This window comes from Callospermophilus lateralis, chromosome 4, assembly GCF_048772815.1.
Source record: "Callospermophilus lateralis isolate mCalLat2 chromosome 4, mCalLat2.hap1, whole genome shotgun sequence".
Classification (NCBI taxonomy): Eukaryota; Metazoa; Chordata; class Mammalia; order Rodentia; family Sciuridae; genus Callospermophilus; species Callospermophilus lateralis.
The window spans coordinates 99,779,912-99,800,727 of record NC_135308.1 but is presented as its reverse complement, the minus strand read 5'-3'; the positions used below and the strand labels follow the sequence as shown (position 1 = coordinate 99,800,727).

At 32.2% G+C, this 20,816-nt stretch overlaps 1 protein-coding gene across 1 annotated transcript in view; it reads left to right on the top strand.

Moving 5' to 3' along the window:
- Positions 1 to 20,816, top strand: part of Cpne8 (copine 8) — a 198,158-nt gene that overhangs the window by 100,809 nt on the left and 76,533 nt on the right. Inside the window, exons 7-10 of the mRNA XM_076852766.1 lie at positions 854 to 917; positions 8,565 to 8,668; positions 12,077 to 12,181; positions 13,455 to 13,496. Of these exons, the coding sequence (XP_076708881.1) occupies positions 854 to 917; positions 8,565 to 8,668; positions 12,077 to 12,181; positions 13,455 to 13,496 (315 nt within the window). The remainder of the gene's footprint in view (positions 1 to 853; positions 918 to 8,564; positions 8,669 to 12,076; positions 12,182 to 13,454; positions 13,497 to 20,816) is intronic.

The window sequence follows — 20,816 nt, the reverse complement described above, 5'->3', positions numbered from 1 at the left end:
TTTTTCACCTATATATAGTATTGAACTATGTGAATATACAAAAATAATTGTCATTTATCTTCCTAAAAATTGATAATAGGGGTGGTACTTGATTTCCTTTTGTTTTGCTGGGATGAACAGTTCTACTTTAAATATACCTTTACACATCTCAGTGTTGTACACAACAGCAAATAACTGATAACAATTGGAATTTTGCATAGAACAAATACATTGTAACTTGGTGCAGACAATGCCAATATGTTTTCCTTAATGGTTGCTATATGAGCTACTCGATCTTTTTTAAATATATAATTGTTCTTTTTAATTTTTAAATATGTTTTAATTAGGTATACGTGTCAGTAGAATGCATTTATGCACTTTGATATATCATACGTAGATGGGATGTAATTTCTCATTTTTCTGAGTGTACTTGTTGCAGAATTATATCAGTCATGGAGTCACATATAAATATACAATAATAATGTCTGTTTCATTCTACTATCTTTCCTATCCCCACATCCCTTCGCCCAAGCAGGTTTTTAATACCATAGTTGAAACCTTAAGACACCATAAGGGAAAGTTTTGTTATAGTACACTGTGTTATGTATGGTATATCTTAGACAATACAGAGATATTGAAGATTCTTGAGCAGAGGAATAACATGGTGAAGTAATGTGAAAAGTTTAGCTTAATCGATAGATGTGGATCTCTATAGGATAAACTAAGGGTTGAGCCTGGGAATTTATTTTGTTAGAGAAGAGTCATCTATTAGTAGTATGTTCTTTATTTGATCACGTGAAAATATAGCACATTAATTTATATTGGATGTTAATATAAGGGATTAATGTAGATAAATATATTTTTGTTGTTCTAGAGGAATTCCAGGGAGGAAGTGTGGTACCATCATACTTACAGCTGAGGAATTAAACTGTTGCAGGGTGAGTAAATGTTTCTTTGTTTAAAGTCATTTTTAATGCTTCTTTGAAATATTTTTTCTGAAATTCCACTTAAATAATTAATTCTGAAGTAATCTTAGCAAAAAATTTGAAATTAAGTGTTATATCATTCTATTATTCATAAAATATTATTCCTGGTATTTAGAACTTTGACCAGAGAAACCATAGTTAATAAGCTTTATAAAGAATAAAAAGTATTAAACTAAAATCCATTATCAATGTCTCTTTTTCTAGGCATTATTATAAGGTATTGTCAGTTACACCAATTGGTTCAGTTCCTGAAAGAAATTTGGCAGATTTATATCTAATTTTGTTTTTTAATTAATAATGAATTTATTTATTAGTTCTGTAGAGTTATACATGACAGTAGAATCCATTTTGATATAATTATAAAAGCAGGTAATATACCTTAGTCTAGTTGGGACCCCATACTTGTGTATGTACATGATGGTGAGATTAACTTTGATGTGAGATTCATTCATTCCACTGTCTTCCCTTTTCCTATCCCTCCCCTTTCTTCTCTCCATCCCCCATTGCCTGATCTACCTTTTTCCCTTCTCCGCTCTTATTGTGGGTTAATTTCTACATATCAGAGAAAACATTCAATTTTTGGCTTTTGGGGACTGGCTTATTTCACTTAGCATGATAGTATCCAGATCCACGCATTTACTGGTAAATGTTGATTTATGCCTAATTTTGAAGGAGTTTGCTCTTTTTTTAACCTTTATTTTATTTATTTTTATGTGGCGCTGAGGTTTGAACCCAGTGCCTCATACATGCTAGGTGAGGACTCTACCACGGAGCCATTATCCCCTTGAAGGAACATTTCTGATCACTCGATTTAGCCTTTCTGTACAAGTATTTCTCCTCATATTTCTAACAGAATTACCCCAGAATGTATACTGGTTCCATCTTCTGCTAGCTTGGGAAGTTCATATTTGAAGAATGGACCAACTGCCACTAGAAATGGGAGTTCGACTCGTAGAGTACATTGACTGTATTTTTAGAAAAGTGTTATTTTTAGTTGTGATTTGCTGATATGCCCATTGACTCATCTTCAATAATTTCACTCTCAACAAGAAATGGGGTGATAGCTGTGACACGCTGCAGTGGAGGTAATGATGGCTTGCTGAATCCACCATCAATATTATCTGCTTAAAATGTGGCCCAGTGAATCTCTGGGAATTGTTATTTCTGGAAGGAAAAAAAAAAAAGTTTGCCCTAGATTATACCTCTAGGGCTTTTTATTTTCAATGTCTGCTTGATGATTTTAGGAACAGAGACTTCCGAAGAATACCAAAAACTTAATACTTTCACTTTAGCATCAATTTTTATATAGAGTAACAGTGTTTTATTATCTTGAGGATTTTTAGATTTTAGGTAATACAGTGGATTTATTTTACAGTATATTTCTGAGACAATCTTATCAGAAAAACTACAATATTATTGACTAGGAAATGATAGGAACTGAGTATTTAAATTGATTACATAGTTTTGGGATCCTAATGGGCAAGGGAGGAGGAAAAGGTGAAATAATCACAGGAAACAAAATCATAGGAGAGTATGAAAACAGGCTTAATTCTGAAGGGAATTAAATAAGAATCAAGCAAAAATGTTAGAATCTTAGGAGCTAAAAACTCTTGCAAATTGAGGATTTTTGTTTTTTCATCCTCCCAATGTCTTTGTCTTCTTAGGCTGACTACAAACACTACTTTTCTCATCTGTAAAAACCCAGAAACTACCTGCAGTGTTAAAATCCCTGACACTGAAATAGAATTTTAGTCATACTATGAGTTTGTACTTTGTATTATCAACTTACTGGACTACTTCAAGTTTTACTTTCCATATTTAAAGGAAAAAAAATAAAACATGTGAATTAGCTACTGAAATATCTTCAAAAATTCTTTGAGCTCTGATAATTGACCCATAGCATTAAATTTGATAACACAGTGTACATAAAAGTACTTGGTATATTTTTATAATGCCTTACAAAAATAGTATCATTATTTAAATACAGAAATACCCTCTTCTCCCCACTGTCCTCGTTTTTTGTTGTTGTTTTTTTTTTTTTGTTAAAGTGGCCTGATGGCTTGAAGTAGTCATATTTTATGCTTCTTGTCTCTGAATTCATGTATGTTTGTGATAATATGTGCTTTGCAGAATAATAAAGGAGGGTGGAGAAAAGGAAGTTCATGGTCAATAAGATACATGTCCTTTGTGGGAATATTACTATGCTAGTTTGTCAAAACCTTGAGTTCATTAAGATAGTTCTGTTTTAAATTTGCCATGAACACACTGTTATAAGTCCTGTTTCAAATAGAATTAAGGTACCAAGGGTATAGGTTGAGCAGAGATGTTCAGGTTGTATCTTAAATATCTTTCATGTTCAGTTCTATTGTATTGCTTAGAAGAATTTGGAAATTCTTCATGGTTTCCATGCAAATGAAGTAGAACTAGTTACTTGTGGATCTGGGTACTTTCCCCTTTTCTACTGTGAAAGCTTGAAGAACATCTGAAGAGAGAGAGAGAGAGAGAGAGAGAGAGAGAGAGAGAGAGAGAGAATTTTTTAATGTTTATTTTTTAGTTTTCAGTGGACACAACAACATCTTTATTTTATTTTTATGTGGTGCTGAGGCCACAGTGCCCTGTGCATGCCAGGTGAGCATGCTACCGCTTGAACCACATTCCCAACCCCTCATTGTATATTCTTTAAGTTCTGATTCTTAGTTATAGCCTTATGATGGTCAGCATCATTAATAATAAACCTAGAAACAGAATTTCATTCTATACTAATATAGTAGATGCACAAGTGTGTTCAAAATAGTGTTTATGGAAGAATTAAGTTTTTTTGAATTTATATTTTAGGGAATTTTTAAAGTATCAAGCATTATCACTTAGAATTTTAAATGAAATAATTTTATTTCACACTCAACACCATACAAAGCTACATTTCTTTTTTCTTTCAAACAAGCATTGGTTGTTAACTTGTACAGTGAGCCTAAACTTTAGAGTCTAAGCGCCTGAATTTCATTCTTGTCTCTTTTGCTAGTCAGCTGAGGAATGTTATATACTTAGATCTTTAATTTCTGCAATTTAAAGGCTACTATCCTGTTTTAAAAACCAGTTTATTGAGGTGGATTGACATACAGAAAGCTCTATATATTTAATGTGTGCAACTTGATGAATGGAGATGAATATATACTTGTGAAACTCAGCACAATCTATACTATAAACTATCTTAAGTTTCTCCGAACTTCTTTATTATTGTTGTTGTGATAGGAACACTTAAGATCTACCTTTTTAGCAAATTTTTAAGTATGCAATACACCACATTGTTCAGTAAATCTCTAGGACTATTCATTCTGCAAAACAAACTTTGTGCCTTTTGACTGATACCTTACAGTTTTCTCCTTCTCTCAGTCCTTGCAACCATCCTTCTACTTGTTGCTTCTGTGAGTTTTCTATTTTAGATTCCTTGTATAAGTGGCATTGTGTACTATTTATCTTTCTATGTCCAGCTTATTTCACTTATGTAATATTTTTTGGGTTCATCTATGCTATCAAAAATAACAGGATTTCCTTCCTTTATAAGGTTGAATAATATAATATTCCCTCTCTCTCTCACTCTCTCTGACACACACACACACACACACACACACACACCTAAAACAAAACAAACAACAAAAAACCTTCAAGCACATGCACACATTTCTGGAAATTCCTTCACTGAAGGGCCAGTTAGGTTGCTTCTGTATCTTAGCTATTGTGAACAAAGGGTACAGATATCTCTTTGAGATACTGTTTTAAATTTCTGTTGCTATGAACCCAGAAATGGAATTGCTGAATCATTGAGTAATTCTATTTTTCATTTATTGAGGAACCTCCATACTGTTTTTCATGGTATCTACACTAATTTGCATTTCTACCAACAGCTATAAGGATTTTTTTTCTATATCCTTATCAACACTTGTAAGCTTTTCTCTGTGCATTTTCGTAATAGCTATTTTAACAAGGGTGAGATGGTATCTCATTGTATTTTAGTTTATCTTTCTCTGATGATCAGTGATATTTGGACTCTTTCATGTACCTTGTTGGCTACTTTTATGTCTTCTTTGGAGAATCATCTATTTGGTTCCCTGGCCCATTTTTTAAATTGAATTGGTATTTTTTTTTCTTTTTCTGACTGAGTTGTAGAGTTCTTTTTATAGTTTGGAGATTAACCCTTCATCACTTATTTGTTTCACAAATATTTTGTCCCATTCTGTAGTTGCCTGTTTATTTGATTGTTTACTGTGCAGAAACTTTTTATTTTCATGTAATTTTACTGGTCTATTTTTGCTTTTGTATCTTGTGTTTTTGGCATCAAATCCTATATATATATATAGTTAAGGTCAACAGCAAGAAAACTTTCCCAAGTTCTTTTCCAAAAATTTAAGTATTCCTAATACCTCTTCCAGGTGGATACTATGTATGGAAAAAAGGGCTTTATTTTAGATACGTATAAATATTAAATTTATAAAAATGTTTATTTTTATTTGATAATTCTAATTTTCTTAACTTAGTATTAATATACTTTTATTATTTAATGGAATTACAGTGAAAACTAATATCATTTAAGTCATACTGGGAATGTGTTTTAAAAGTAGCTTGAAAATATTCAGCAAAGAATATTTTTTGCTTTCATGATTGACGTCTTGATTCAGTAATATTTACAGAATGTTGTAATGTCCCAGGAGTGGTTGCTTGGAATGTAATGGTGGGAGGAGGTCCTTGTCTTTAAAGAACACTTAGTTAGGTGGAACCGCAGACATTACCTAGCTGGCAATATACAGATAAATATATCATGATCTATTCTAAGTGATTCAGATGTATATGAGGGAGTACAGTGGGCATCTGATTTATATTGAGGAGGGGGTAACTGCATTCTTCTTTTAGAATGCAGATTTAAACTCAGACCTAACAGGAGCAGTGGTTTGTCAGCCAAAGTGTAAGAATTCCAACAGAGAGCACAGCTTGGGTAAGATTGGGAAAGAAATGTGTCCAGGTGTGATGACCAGGACTGGCAGTAGGGGATAACTGGGTTAAACCTTCCCCAGATATCGGTAGAAAAGACCTGTCAAAGCACATTTGATGCTGGCTTTTTTTTTTTTTTTTTTTTTTTTTTTTTTAAAGAAAGAGTGATAGAGAGTGAGAAAGAGGGAGCGAGAGAGAGAATTTTAATATTTATTTTTTAGTATTTGGCGGACACAACATCTTTGTCTGTATGTGGTGCTGAGGATCGAACCCGGGCCGCACGCATGCCAGGCGAGCGCTCTACCGCTTGAGCAACATCTCCAGCCCTTGATGCTGGCTTTTGAAACGGTGTTTAAAATTCTGCATTTATCCTAAATGCAAGGGAAATCCTTGAAGAACATTAAGCTTTATTTTGAATCAGTTATTCATTTTTATCAGACTTAAGGAATAAAATTTGAGATATGAAATATTGATATTAAGCTTACTAATGATCATGTAAAGTTCATGCTTTAAAAATAACATATCTTTGAAGTTTTATTCACAATTTAAAATACACATGATTTATTTATTTAAAAAAATTATTTTTATATTTTAGTGATGCTGGAGATTGAATCCAGGCATGCTCTACCACTAAGATCCATCCCCAGGGCTTTAATTTTTTTTTTTTTTTTTAAATTTTGAGACAGGATCTTACCAAGTTGCTGAGGCTGACCTTGAACTTTAAATCCTCCTGCTTCAGCCTTCCCAGTAGCTGGAATTACTGGTGTGTACCACTGCACCCAGTTTTTACATCTTTTTTGTATTTTAAGTATATGTTCCTTGGAAGTTTGTGTTTTGTTCCATGCACTTCACAGGGGTATATTGAGAAGGAGTGATTTTTCTGCATCAAGAACAATGTCATTGTGATGTCCCGTGTTCTTAGAAAACCACTCTTTCCCAAGAGCACTTCCATATATGTATATATAAAAATATATGGAAACAAGCAAAACAAAACAGTCCTTCCTTCTTAATTCTGTTCTTGCGATTATTCTCTCATTACTTCCTTAGTGGATAGTATAGAAATTTTTAATCTTTGGCCCTCGAATTAGGAAGTAAAGTGATCATATTTGATTACTTTCGCTGGAGGTGACAGAAATCTATACTGTTCTTATTTCTGTTCTTTCAATTTTCTTCAAAATGTATATTATCAATATGCCTGGCTATGTTCCCCTGACAGAAGTTATCATAGCTATATGCTAAATAATAAAGTAAAATAACACTATACCATTATCTCTGAAAGTGAGAAATTTAGAGTTGTATGTGCTGTCGCACACCTGTAATCCCAGCTGCTCAGGAAGCTGAGGCAGGAGGATCTAAAGTTCAAGGTCAGCCTGGGCAACTTGGGAAGACCCTGTCTCAAAATTAAAAATGGCTAGTGAAGTATCTCAGTGGCAGAGCATCCCTGAGTTCAATCTTTGGTATCTAAAGAAGGGATGGGAGAGGAATGGAGGAGAGGGGAAATCTAGAACTATGACTTTCTAAATGAAGAAATTGTCTATTCACCCTATTTCCAAGTCTGACTTGGATATTTCTTGAGAAATAATTGCACAGTAAATGAATGGATGGATGATAAAGAGAGCATCATCCTTTTCATTGTTTTCAGGAATTGAAAGTAAATAATAATAATTTTGTGAATACCTTAATAAGTATTGTTGGACTCCCCCAAATAAAATGGTGAATAAGTCTGATCTTTTTAGGCATCATTAATGTTTCCACCACATACTATTCAAAACTGAGATCTCTTCATTTATTCTGAATTGCTTTGCCACTCTACCTCTTCCTAAAACTTTTATCATCTCCTGTCAGTTAAAACAAACAAAAAGATCTCCAAAGTATTACTTTTAATTTTTAAAGAACTCTACATCATTTACCTTTTAAACAAAAACTTATATAATTAATGTCTAACTTCCCTACATTGAAATCATGTAGATTATGAGTTCCTGAATACATGAATTGATAGCAATGATTGGTTTGGTATAATAATTAACATGCAAATATTAAAAGAGTGAAAGGAAGGAAACTCTTTTAATTTTCTTGAAACTCAGTATCATAGAAATTATTTTTAAGTGTTATTCAGACATTTTGATGTATTTGTTTATAATTTAAGAAAGAATTCACCACCAACCCTGCCAAAAAAGATCCTGAACTATGTTGTCAGAGTGTGTCTATCGTGTTGCCTTCAAATCATTTAGTGTATTTCAACATCTAATACATGGCAGGTGCATGGCTTGTTCTAAATCTGTACCTAAGTGATTGAAAACATGTATGGCAATCATGTTTTCAATGTATGGCAATCTTGAATACCCAGAGACATTTAGCTTAATATCACTTTTTAGGGAAAGAATGTTAACACTTTTTGATAAGTAAGTTTTGTAACTTGAATGAAAATTTCCAGGGCAATTTTTAAAGTTCCACAATCCTTGAAAAAGAGATTTTATGTTGTGTAGAGCTCTTCCACACTTGGCCATTTGCATTAAAATGACAAATTTGTTTTCTTGTCAAGTCTTGCTTGAGGTCTGCAATTTCTAGTTATTGATAGCCCAGCTTTTGAGCCTTTTTTATTAATTTTGTTTTCAGGATGCTGTTTTGATGCAATTTTGTGCAAACAAATTGGACAAGAAGGATTTCTTTGGAAAATCAGACCCTTTTCTTGTATTTTATCGAAGTAATGAAGATGGCAGGTAGATTTATCTTTTATTCATTTTAACTCTTTGGTGAGAGTGATATTTGAGTTATTACATTTGAGTCAGAGGAGCATATTAAGTTGATAAATGGAGGAAAATATTTTGGTACTTTAAAAATTGATGTGAATTTTGTGTCTCAGTAGTAATGTATAACTTCATAATCATTTTGTATATTATATTTGATACTTAAGATGAATGATTTTAAGTTTCACAGAAACATTTCCTATTTACTTTTTCTGCAATTATGATATTGCCTTAGGATTGTGGAAGAATGATATTGTGTAGAAACCCAAAATGCTGAAACAAATGTATTTTGTTGTATTATTGAACTCTTAAACCATTTTCTTTAGAAGGATATGAACTTATATGGATTGCTTTTTATGCTACAGTGGTTTTTTCCCCAGTAATATCTGAGTCCAAAGTCAATAATTTTTTTTAGTATATTATAGTAAAATTTGATGTTTTCACTAGTTATTATTAGATTGTTTTTTTGTGTTTTTGAGTACATGTCTATGATTTATAGAGCATAATTTAGCATAAATAATGACCATTAAGTATATTTGATTATCATATTCTGTGATTCATGTTGTACTGTCAGTATTCATGAAAAAATTTAGTGGTTAAATATATTATCAAAGTTATGTTGTCAAGGTTTAAATCATAATCATGTTACTTAATAGCTATAGGCCTGTGGGTGGGCATTAAACTATGTTGAGACTCAGTTTTCTAATGTATAAATTGAGGTAATGATCATAGTTACCTTCCGGGATTGTTAAAAGAATTAAATGACTTATTACACAAAATGTCTAGAAGTTTTTCTAGCAAGTAAGAAGAATTTAAACATACTTATTATTATTGCTATAATTATTATTGTTTTATAACAATAATTAAGAGTAAATTAAGAGTGAAGGGCATAAAATGAAAAATAATTTGTTAGTACTGCTATACTTTAAGTAAAATCACACAACATGTTAAAGTTATGTGGAAACTCATAAGATGTCAAGTTGAAATAGAAAGTTTGCTATTTAAAGTGAATGCACTGGGCAGTTTAAAATGATGCTTTACTTATTGTGAGATTTTTGCTGATGAACCTACTAAGTAACTGTTGGATATTTTTGTTGTAGTGCCTTATTATTATATATGTCATTTGAATTTGGTGGTTAAAATGTAAGAGTGTCAGTTGCATTTGTACATCAATTATAGCCATATGAAAAATATTGAAGAAAGTCATCATGTTTCCCAGGCATTTCAAATGTAGAGAGAAACAAAGGAATGATTCAGATTTTCTGGAGTCACAAAGTTCTTGTCTTCTCTTGACCAAACTATATCTTTACTGAATTTCCTATTTTCCTTCTTACTACTTTATTTGTAAAGATTAGTTGTACAAGCATAGGTGTTCAGGGTATCATACATTGGATGCTACAAGTTATGCCTTTGTTGCAAAATGTTATTATGCTTTTAAGAAAGATACTCAATCATTAAAAAATAATTATTAAGAAAGAATATAATTTAAAATTATAAAGCAGAAATTGCTAAATTTTGATAAATCTCATTTCAGAAAACTTTCCATATATATTTAGACACAGATAACTAGTTCACTAGCTAGAGCCAAGTGTATTCATTAATTAATAAATGAATTAATATAGATCATTCTGTTTTGATGGTGAATGAGTAAAATGCTCTGAAGTACTCCTCACTTTTTACATGTATGTCAGTTTCTTACTCAAAAGATTTTGCTTTATTTTTATTTAATTGAACATGGAACTATTTCAAAAACTGTCTCTCACTCATATTGTGTGAGGCTTATTTTATTTTAAAAAGAAGTAACTTCTTTTCTACCAGAAATATTAATTTAAAACCTCTAATGATATATGTTACAAATTCTTTTTTGCTTTCACATTTATTTAGTAACTCGACCTTTGTAGTAAGTAATCTTGGTAAATAGATTTGGTTGAAGTATCTTCATATAGATTATTTAATGAGTATTTTTTTACAATATTTTTGTGATAGACATCTATACACATTTATATTCGTATCCTTACTCCTGAATATTAGAAAAAGCTACATCAGAATCCTGTTAGAATTTCCACCAACTACATCAGCTCTGGAATTCTTACTGGTGAAATTTTTCTGTCCCCATCACATCTAATGTGTTACAAATGAGAATGTTTAACAGGAGAAAAATGACTACCTGACTCATCAATATCTCACTAAGAAGATGAGTCACTTTCTTATGAGGAAAAATTTTAAGTGTCAAATTATTTAATCACTGTGACTGGTGACACTAGGAATATACCAGAAATTTTCACTTAACCATAAGCAAATTAGCCCAAAAGTCAGTAGACTGTTGAGCATGTTGCTTTAAAGATGGTCAGTTGGTTTTTATTTTATCTTGTCTACTGTCATTGATCTGAAGTACATTGCTCCAGTCTTTTTCTCCTTTCTTTGATACATCACATGATTTCCCCTCTGCTAGATCTTTTCATTTGTCAAACAATCTTGGTAGTTGTTTTCTTCTGTCATGAATAATAATAATAATAATAAAAATAACAAAAACCCTTTTCCTTATCTATTTTTTTTTTACTTTAAGCTATTGTATTACTCAAATTTCTGTGACTGGGAAAAAATAATCTGAGAAAATCAACTTAAAAGAGGAAAAGTTCATATTGGCTCATGTTCTCAGAGGTTTCAGTCCATGGTCAGCTGACTCCCTTGCTTTTGGACCCATTTTGAGGCAGAACATCACTGTGGGGAGCCCATGGTAAAGCAAAGGTACTCACCCCATGGTGGCTGGAAAGAGAGAAAAGACTCTCCATATCTCCTTCAAGGACACATCTCTGATGACCTAATGTCTTTCCACTGGGCCCCACTTCCTCAAGGTTCCACTGTTTCCCAGTGGCACTGCAGATGGTGGCCAAACCTTGAACACATTGTGGGATTCATTGAAGACCCAACTCAACTGAGCTACCCTCCATTTCTGTTTTTCATTTCACAGCTGCACCCTTCAAAAATATTGTACACGACTCTTAGTTTTTCTTTTCCTTATTAAACTCACTTCAACCAGATTTTTCTCTCCAACACGCCAACAAAATCATTCTTTTTAGAGTTATAGATCATCTTTATATATGGCCTGTGAGTTTTTATAAAAATAACTTATAAAATAGTTTTAGGTTTATTGAATCTGTGGAAAAACAGTTGTGATAAACTTATAGCAAAATCTCATTGTTTTATATTATAGTGAGCTAATCTTAAAAGTTTTCATGTCATTCTCTTTTTCTTAAATGGTGTAGCAACAAGTGTGGGATCAATAACATTTATTCTGCATAAAAAGAAAGAGGATTGGCATTAAAACACTATATCATAACTGAATCATGAAAGTAACTGAAAACATTTTTTTTTTTACAGTTTTACAATTTGTCATAAAACTGAAGTTGTCAAAAACACTCTAAATCCAGTATGGCAAGCGTTCAAGATCTCAGTCAGAGCATTATGCAATGGAGATTATGACAGGTAAAATAAATGGCAACTTCGCTGAGGATTTCAGATGTTTAGTATAGATCTAATAATTGAACCAAGATTATTTTTTAAATGGTGGCTTTTTGCTTATGTAAATATGTATTTATAAATGGTTGTTTGATTTATTAAAAAAATTTTAAATGATTCTTATTCGATGATGATTTGGGCAATAGATGTAATTTGGCTAATTAAAATTTGGTTAAACTGATTTTCCAAAGATGAAAATGTGCAGTGAGAATATTACACATGAAAATATCCAAGGTAAAAAAAAAAGAAAATATCTAAGATATATTGAACATTAATTTAAGCTTTAACTTGTTATTTGAGAGCCATTTCGGAATTCTCATTGCCTCAAGGCTTTAATATAATACATCCTTCTCGAGTGGAGTAAGTACATGTACTGGAGTTACAAGACAAGGATCACATTGTTGTCACACAAAGTCTTGAAAATGTTACTTGGCACAAGTGATGTCATAGTTGCTAATTCATAGAAATTCTATAGATATAGAATGTTGTTTTGATGAGTACCCAGATGAGGTGGTCCTGAAGATATTCCCACATTCCTGATGATTTCTTAAAATCAATTTTTTTCTCTTTTAATGAAAGTAAATTATAAAGTTATCTTATTTGCATAAAAGAAAAAGGAAGTTTACTCTATTAACCAATATTATACAAGGAATACTTGATTACCAATGTGTCATTAAGTTTACTTTGAACAATGTGATATGCTACTTAATTATCATGTTATTTATTTAATAAGACTGCAAATTTTTTAACTGGACTCATTCTTTTTCTGAGAAAGTGGTTCTTATAATGTGATTAGTTGTATTTGTACCATCTGGTAATCTTGTAGGAATTCAGATTTTCAGGTCCAATTCCAGACCGACTGAGACAGAAACTGCACAAGAGGTCCAGTTACCTGTGTCTTAATAAGTCCCCATATGATTCTGACTTTGAAAAATACTGTGCCAAGAGAGTGGTTTTCAAAAGTGTGGAAGTGGGGGCCTGCCTCCTGGTTGAGGAGCTGCATCCCATGTACTTTTTCTACTCCCATTAAAGAATCAGCATAGATTCTAGAAATTGACTTAAAATCTGAAGTGAATTCTAGCAATGAAATTAGCTAAATCACTTTTAAATTACTTTGTAAATATCTACAAGCTTGCACTGTTTTATCTGTCAAGAATATCTGACAAATTAGTTTTTAATTCTCAATCATATTATTTTGATCATACTAATTAATGTTAATGTGTGTTTTTCCCATGGACAGAACAATCAAAGTAGAGGTTTATGACTGGGATCGAGATGGGAGGTAAGACATTTTCTTTTCTTTTATTCATGCTTTTCAAACTACATATACTTTAAGAAGCAGGTACATGGAAATGGCCCTAATTTTTAATTTCCATTTTTAGATTGCATATTTTGTCTGTTTTTTTCAAATGACATTGAGATGTTTACATGAGATTTTAAAAGAGTGTATCTTCTTTCAACTTGGAGATTAAAAGAGATTTTCATCATTTACAGCAATAAAGATTTTTCACTTTGGACCTGATGTTTTTCTCATGGCTTCCGACTGGTAGATGTCTAGTTTATTAGCTGTAGATCAGAGATTCTCAAATTTCTGCATCCTAAAATCTCTCTGAAGATTCCTACAACCTTTATATCCTGTACCATTCAAGGGAATAAATCTGAGCACCAAACACACACTCTTCACTCCCCCTGCAGAAACAGGGACTAGACTTATCTCACAAAGAAACCCTAGAATTGTGTCTGGGGATTGGTAGAGCAAATGGTTGTTCGGAGCTCTGCAGGACACTCTCCCCCTGCATATCACAGTAGATGCTAAAGACTAAAAGGGTGGAAATACACTACTTCTTCCTTTTCTTCTTTGAGCATTTTTCCAGTGCTTCTGCCATTTTAAGTAGAATTAATATTGAGATGTCTTCAAGTATTCAAGCCAAGGACCCAGAAATGCTCAAAATTCCAGATAATTGCCTTTCTAGGTGCTTCCAGAAAGGACTGAATGGACTCATGACAAAAGAGAATGACAACTGGGAAAGTAGTAAAGGGCTCTTTTAATTTTCCACTTGGCTAATGCCCTAAACCCCAGCCCACATCTCACTGGTAAATGGAGCTGAAACAGGAAGTCAAAGCTCAAGATGCAAGCATGCAAGCAAAGTCCTTCTCTCTGCAATCCATAGAAACCAGCAACCACACCCAGAGATGGGAGTGAGCTCCCTGAGCACTCCTGTGGGTACAGGAACAGTTTCAGAAGCCCAGCCTATGCCAAAGGGGCAGCCTCTCTCATTTCTTTGCTGCATAGGTAGGAAAATGTCCAACTGGACAGACACTTTCATGCATATATGTGACATTTGCCCATATATTCTCACACATGGTCTAATAATGTCCAAAAATTTGAAAAAAGTAGTATTTTTTCCTTTTTAAAAAAGAAGTGATAAGGGAAGATGAAAGAGAGGTGAAAATTTTATATCACATTTTAGCTATCAACAAATAACTATAAGACTTAAGGATTTCAGTCTTCAAACTGTATCTCAAGCATGATTGTCCTAAAGTCCAAAAGTCATGGTTTGGAATTTACTCCTGGCGATAACCTGTGTTATACCACTGATCATTGCATTTCTGCCAGGTATTCATTGAATTAATTTTTTGGGTTTCCTTTATAAGAATTTGATATGCATTCTGGAGTAAAATCTTATTATAAAACTTTCTGTTTTCTGTTGGAAACTTATGCGCCATTGCTTCATTAAACTTGATTCACAGAGAAAATGAATTTTGCTTCCTAGAAAAATAGAAAAAGAAATAATGCTGCTTTAAGTAAAGAAGGACTTTCGGCCCTTTATCATATAATTGATTTTAAATTTTTAGAATTGGGCAGAACTGGTAGCTTTTTCCTAATAATTTTTACAAGTTGGGGAGATGGTTTTAATTTGACCACTTAGGAATGAGGAGTGTAAGTTTAGATTTCGTTGTATCCATGAGCATTCAATCCTGTTTGCAGATTTGTAGATATTGTATTATCTATCTCTGAAAGGTGTGTTTCTATGACTGTCCTTCAATATCCCTCTAAAGTTGCAAACATTTCAAGTGGCTTTGAGTATCAGAGTTAACTTGGAATGTGATTCTTCTTTCTTTTGATTTGGGGGTTTTGAATATTCCTATCCAAGATATGACTTGATGAATGTTTCTATTGTACCAGGTATTCTCTAAGCATTTTTCATGTTATTCTTAATTTAACTTTTACGATAAATGATAGATCTTATATTAATTCCATTTTAAAGATGAAGAAACTGAGGAAAAGAAGTAACTTGCTTAAGGTCATATGAGTAATAAAAGGTGGAGCCAGACTTTGAAACCTGGTAGTATGCTTCCAACAGTGCAGTAATAATTAATGCACTGTGTTTCTATAGGATACACCCTAAAATTATAAATTCTTCTACTTATATGAAAGCTTTTTTCGTGGACATTGGTCACGATACTTTAGTAATTGATAATGTGGTAATTAAGAAGAGTGCAAAGGCTATTTAGGAAACCATTTACTATAATTTGACTATTTCATTACCTGAAATGTTATATTATCAGGAAAAATGTTCTTAAGTAGCAAGTCTTGTATAACCAAAAATTAGGTGCAGATAAATGAGTATTATATATTCTTAGAGATTCTTAACAGATATTGAAATGGTCAATAAAATATATGCACAATCTGGGTTACACATACACGAAAGATAGAGTAAGAGCAAGAGAGAGAGAGAGAGAGAGAGAGAGAGAGAGAGAGAGAGAGAGAGAGAGAGAGAGACATACACAGAGACACCATTTATGAACAATTAATGGAAGTGGAGGATTTAGACTATTAGATTGGGGAAACATTTTTCAATAAATAATTACTTTTGAGATATCAAACTTCAGAAGCAAAGAAACTATTTTGATATTGAGATTAACAAATTCATTTTGTCATTGGATTGTTAACTTTGATATGTTGATTTATCTTTTAATTTTTGCTTCAATATACCATCATTAACAACATGTTCATAAGAGGTCTGAACTGTTAAAGACTGAAAATAAAGAGGGTGAGGTTGGAAGTAGAAAACATTATTATGGAGAAATTTAAACATTCCTTGAAAAGAATTATAGGATTAGCAGACTGAATAGTTAGGGAAATGGATTGCAACTTTGTAAGTGCCTTAATATATTTTTAATGTTATGGTATAATACTTTTTCTTTAGTTGAAAATGTAGCTCAATATATTAATAAAAAATTCAGTGTACAATTCTGTATGATACATGTGCACCAAAAAACAGATTTTTTTCAGTGTTAGCAAGTTACTGGGCTGTGGATCATATATGAAGCAAAATTAAGATAATTAATTTTCTCTCACTAACTCTTCCAATTAAGTAACTTATTTAAAAATTAAAAGGTGTGTTAGTTCCCAGTAGAAAATAATGCATAAAAACTTCATAAATTTTATCTTTATATAAATTTGTAGTAATTTATAGTAACTTATAACTTTATATTTATATACTTCATAATATAAATTTGAATTTATATTACCATATATATTTATAGTAATAGTCACCATATAGGTTGATATACAAATTGATATCCAGCTGTTGATAAATGTAGAATAAGAGCATGCTTATTAAGCTTTTTACATGCATTTTTGTTTTTCTGACAAAATTTCCCAGAGTAAGTGTCCTTTCCTTAAATCGGAGTGACTATGATATGACACTCATTATATTTTATGACACAATGTTATGATTAAGAGACTTTCTTATTCACTATGTTTGTCCTTCTGCTATCTTTAATATTTGTTCAAAATCCTGTATGCTTATCATTTTATATTCCGTTTGTACATCTAGAACTTTTGATGCTTCTTATTAGAATAGTTTATTTGCTCAGTGGGTTTGTTTTTTACACTATACACTACCGTTGTTCAATGGAAATATAATGCAATTCCCTAATTTTACATTTTCTAGTGGCAACATTAGGAATTAAAAATAAGCCAGTGAAATTGATGTAATAATATATTTCATTAATTCTGTGTATTTAAAATGTTATCAATGTAGAGTCAGTATAAAAAATAAGGAGAAGTTTTACATTTTAATACTGTCTCTGAAATTTACAATGTGTTTTATGCTTACACCACATTTTAGTTCAGACTTGCCACATTTCAGGTGCCCTCTGGCAACACATGGCCGGCCATTAGCCTCCATGCTGGACAGCATCACCATAGTATTTAATGAAGCCCATCTGATAAATATCATAAGTAACTTTATATTAGATGGAATGTTTTCTTGGCACTTAATAGAAGTTTAGAACTGTCCCCTGACATAGTGGGAAAAATTGGTCATATGTCTATATTATTTTGTGTATAAATTTGACCATAGGAAACCAGTAGAGTAATCTGCTCTTTCAATCTGGGGAAAGTATTTCAGGTAAAAATTAAAATGGAAAGTGCTTGGTTAAGTTTCCACCTACTTAGAACATTTAGTTTTTGCAGCAAAGGGTACTTCAGATAATTGTGGTCACAATGATATTCATGGTCAGGGAACTTCAGATAGCAGTGTGGTCTTGTCAGAATTCTGATAGTATTTTTAGCTTAATTCATCAACTTGAAATTAATTCTGTGAGGAACATCTCATGAATCTATGAAGTATACACAAATGTGGTAATGCTGTTAAGCAAGTTAGCACTTAATGTTAACTTAGGTACCCTGAGCTAATCTAGAAGAGAAGAAATATAGTCATCTGTCCCTTTTATTTAAACATACTGATAATGTCTGAGAGTGCCGGGGCATTGCTTGACCTTAGGATGAGTAATTGGTTTTAATGCACTTCATTTTCAAAAAGTTAAATCACTTTACTAAAATCATTCCCATAGATTCCACTTTTTCTTTAAAGGATGAGAAGGAAGATTATTTTAAACCTCATTTTAACAATTGGAAGCTAAAGTGCTGAAAAACTGACTTGTCTGAGTTCTGGAGCAATCAGTGGCAGTGTCCTTGAAAAGCTTCAAGTGCTTGAAGTTGCTTTAGCTGAGTTTGTAGCTTAATTTAAAATTCAGTGAGCATTAATGGAGTAGCTCTGCATTAAGTCCAAGTATCTATTATATGGGACTGATTGTAAATGGGCTACCAAGTAGATCGCTGTCTACCAGAAAATGATGATTTGATGAAAAAGCTGAGATAGTGAACTGCCAATCAGGAAATTCCAGCTTGCCGAAGTTTCTTGAATAGGGAGAGTAAAAGTTTCATTGTTACCAATCTGTATTTTGTCAAATGGTGTCATTTAATAGGGGCATTTATTATAACTAAGTGCAAACTTCATTTTGCTATACAAATACTGTCTTTTTCTAGTATGTTACCATTGAAGCTAATATTTGATAAATGCATTTGATGTTTTCATTCTGGGATTATGCATCATCATGTCCAAGTGATTCCCGGCCCAGTGCTTGAGAATTGTGAGTTGTTTAAGACATTAGACCTCCTTTAGGAGAATCTTTGAAAATCTTTTATGTTTTTCATTTGTTTTCAGTTTCTTCACTCACTCTAGCTAATCTTCCCTGAAATATAACACACCATTTCCTATAATTAACCCTGAATATCCTGTGTATTCAGTAGACAAGATTCAATCTTTTCCTTATTCCATTGCCTATTCTTTGAGATTTTTAAAATATTAATAAGTGGAATTTCTTAATGTGCATATTATTCACTGACATATCTATTTCCCCCATCTACTAAATGATTCTTCTCAGATATAGCTTGTGAGTTCTTCATTGCATTTCCCTTTAATCTATAATTCTTATTCTCAAGAAAGGCTGATTTAATTATATATCATTAGGTACTTAGTATGGTAATCAACTTTTAACTCTTGAACTTCTTCATTTCTTTATAATCCAGTAGAAATTCTGTTAATTAATTTGGAATAAATTGTCATTGAGCACACATTGTGTTGAACAGTTTGCTAGGTGATGCTATTTAAGTAAAAAAAAAAAAAAAAAAAAAAAAAAGAATGCTTTATACAATAATATATTAATCACATTTAAGTTTTTAAAAATTCTTCTACCTTTAATGATTTTGGATTCTCTCAGATATATATTTCAAGAAGTGCATATATCTTGTCTTCAGTTAGATTATTTTTAAAGAAAATTTTGTACTAATTAACACAGGCCCTTTACTAACAGAAAAATGCAAGGCAGATTTTGGGAAGTGGTACTCTAACCAATTTCCACCATGCAGTCTCATGTTGGGCCTGTCCTCTTCCATTGTGCATTTACTGAGATCCCTTCACCCCTTGGGAAAACCTGCTGCGTTCTTTTTGCCTCTTGGTTTTCTGTTTGGGCCAAATTTAAATGCCATCAATTGTATGAAAGCTTTTCTTTGTCTCTGAATTCATTTAATCCCCCTCTCCTGTGTGTTTACCACCTATGAATGTTTATTAGCAGACTTAATACATTTTGATTTGTATCAAAATTATTTGTTTCTGCTTTGCCTTTCGTGATAATTATTAATTCTCTAGGGTCAAGAACCTGGATTTTATCTTCTTATTCCTCACAGTGTAGATTAACTGCCTTTTACGTACTAGCTCCTTGCTGTGTTATTTTTCAATATTACAGAAGAGAGTATTTAAAATAGCTGTTATCTGTTTAATGATCACTCAATCCTCTGTCAATACTTGTTGTTTTATCTCTTCATTATCATGCTTTAAATGAAAATATTTTGAATAATATCAGTGCTTTATTTCTACAGTGAAACTTCAGGGAGTGAGTTTTGAGCTGTCATTTCCTGAGTCTCTATTTTACTGTTTGTAGTTATTCTTGGTTTTACACTCATGTATTTATGATCTTATGATGAAAATTGATATTTTTTGTTTTATTTTGTGTCCAAATACTGATAAATTTTCACCCGCTACACAGAACTATCAAATTCAAATCAACCTGTGTACCCATATTGTTAAATTTTATTTTTTTTATCACCTTACTATTTAAATTCTTTTGTCTCCATTAAAATGTTATCATTCAATTGTGAAATATAAATTAATTTCTAATTCTAGTACAAGGTAATATTAGAATCCTTAGGACTGAGAAACACTATTCAAATTAAAACTCTATTTTACAAAGAGGAGATTGATTTTGCTTCATTCTGTCCAATCCTGAACTAGTCATCAATTTCACCACTAATTCTGCCTTTCTTCTCTCAGGTTTATTCCATTGTGAGATTTCCAGGAGTGATATTAAAATGTTCATACACCATCAAAATAGAGGAGAGCCATGCAATGGGAATAGGGATCTGCAAGCCCTTTACATTGCCAGGGTCAATCTTTTAGGATTATGGGGTGACCTGGAGAGTCTAGGGGGCATCCATGGAATATGGGGCAGTAAGAAACCACACAAGAGACTGAGCAGTGACTAATTATTACCAGGTGGGCAGGTCTATTATCTTTCTATTTTTATATTTACTTTGGCTCTACCAATTAATATTTCTTGAAAATAAGTCCTCTAATCCCAAACACCCAGAACTGAAGGATCATAATCATTTTTGGCCCTTCCTTTCTCTTATCCACAGTGTCCAATAAGTTGTAAACGCCTGCATCTCTTAGAAATAAACAGTGAATAACAG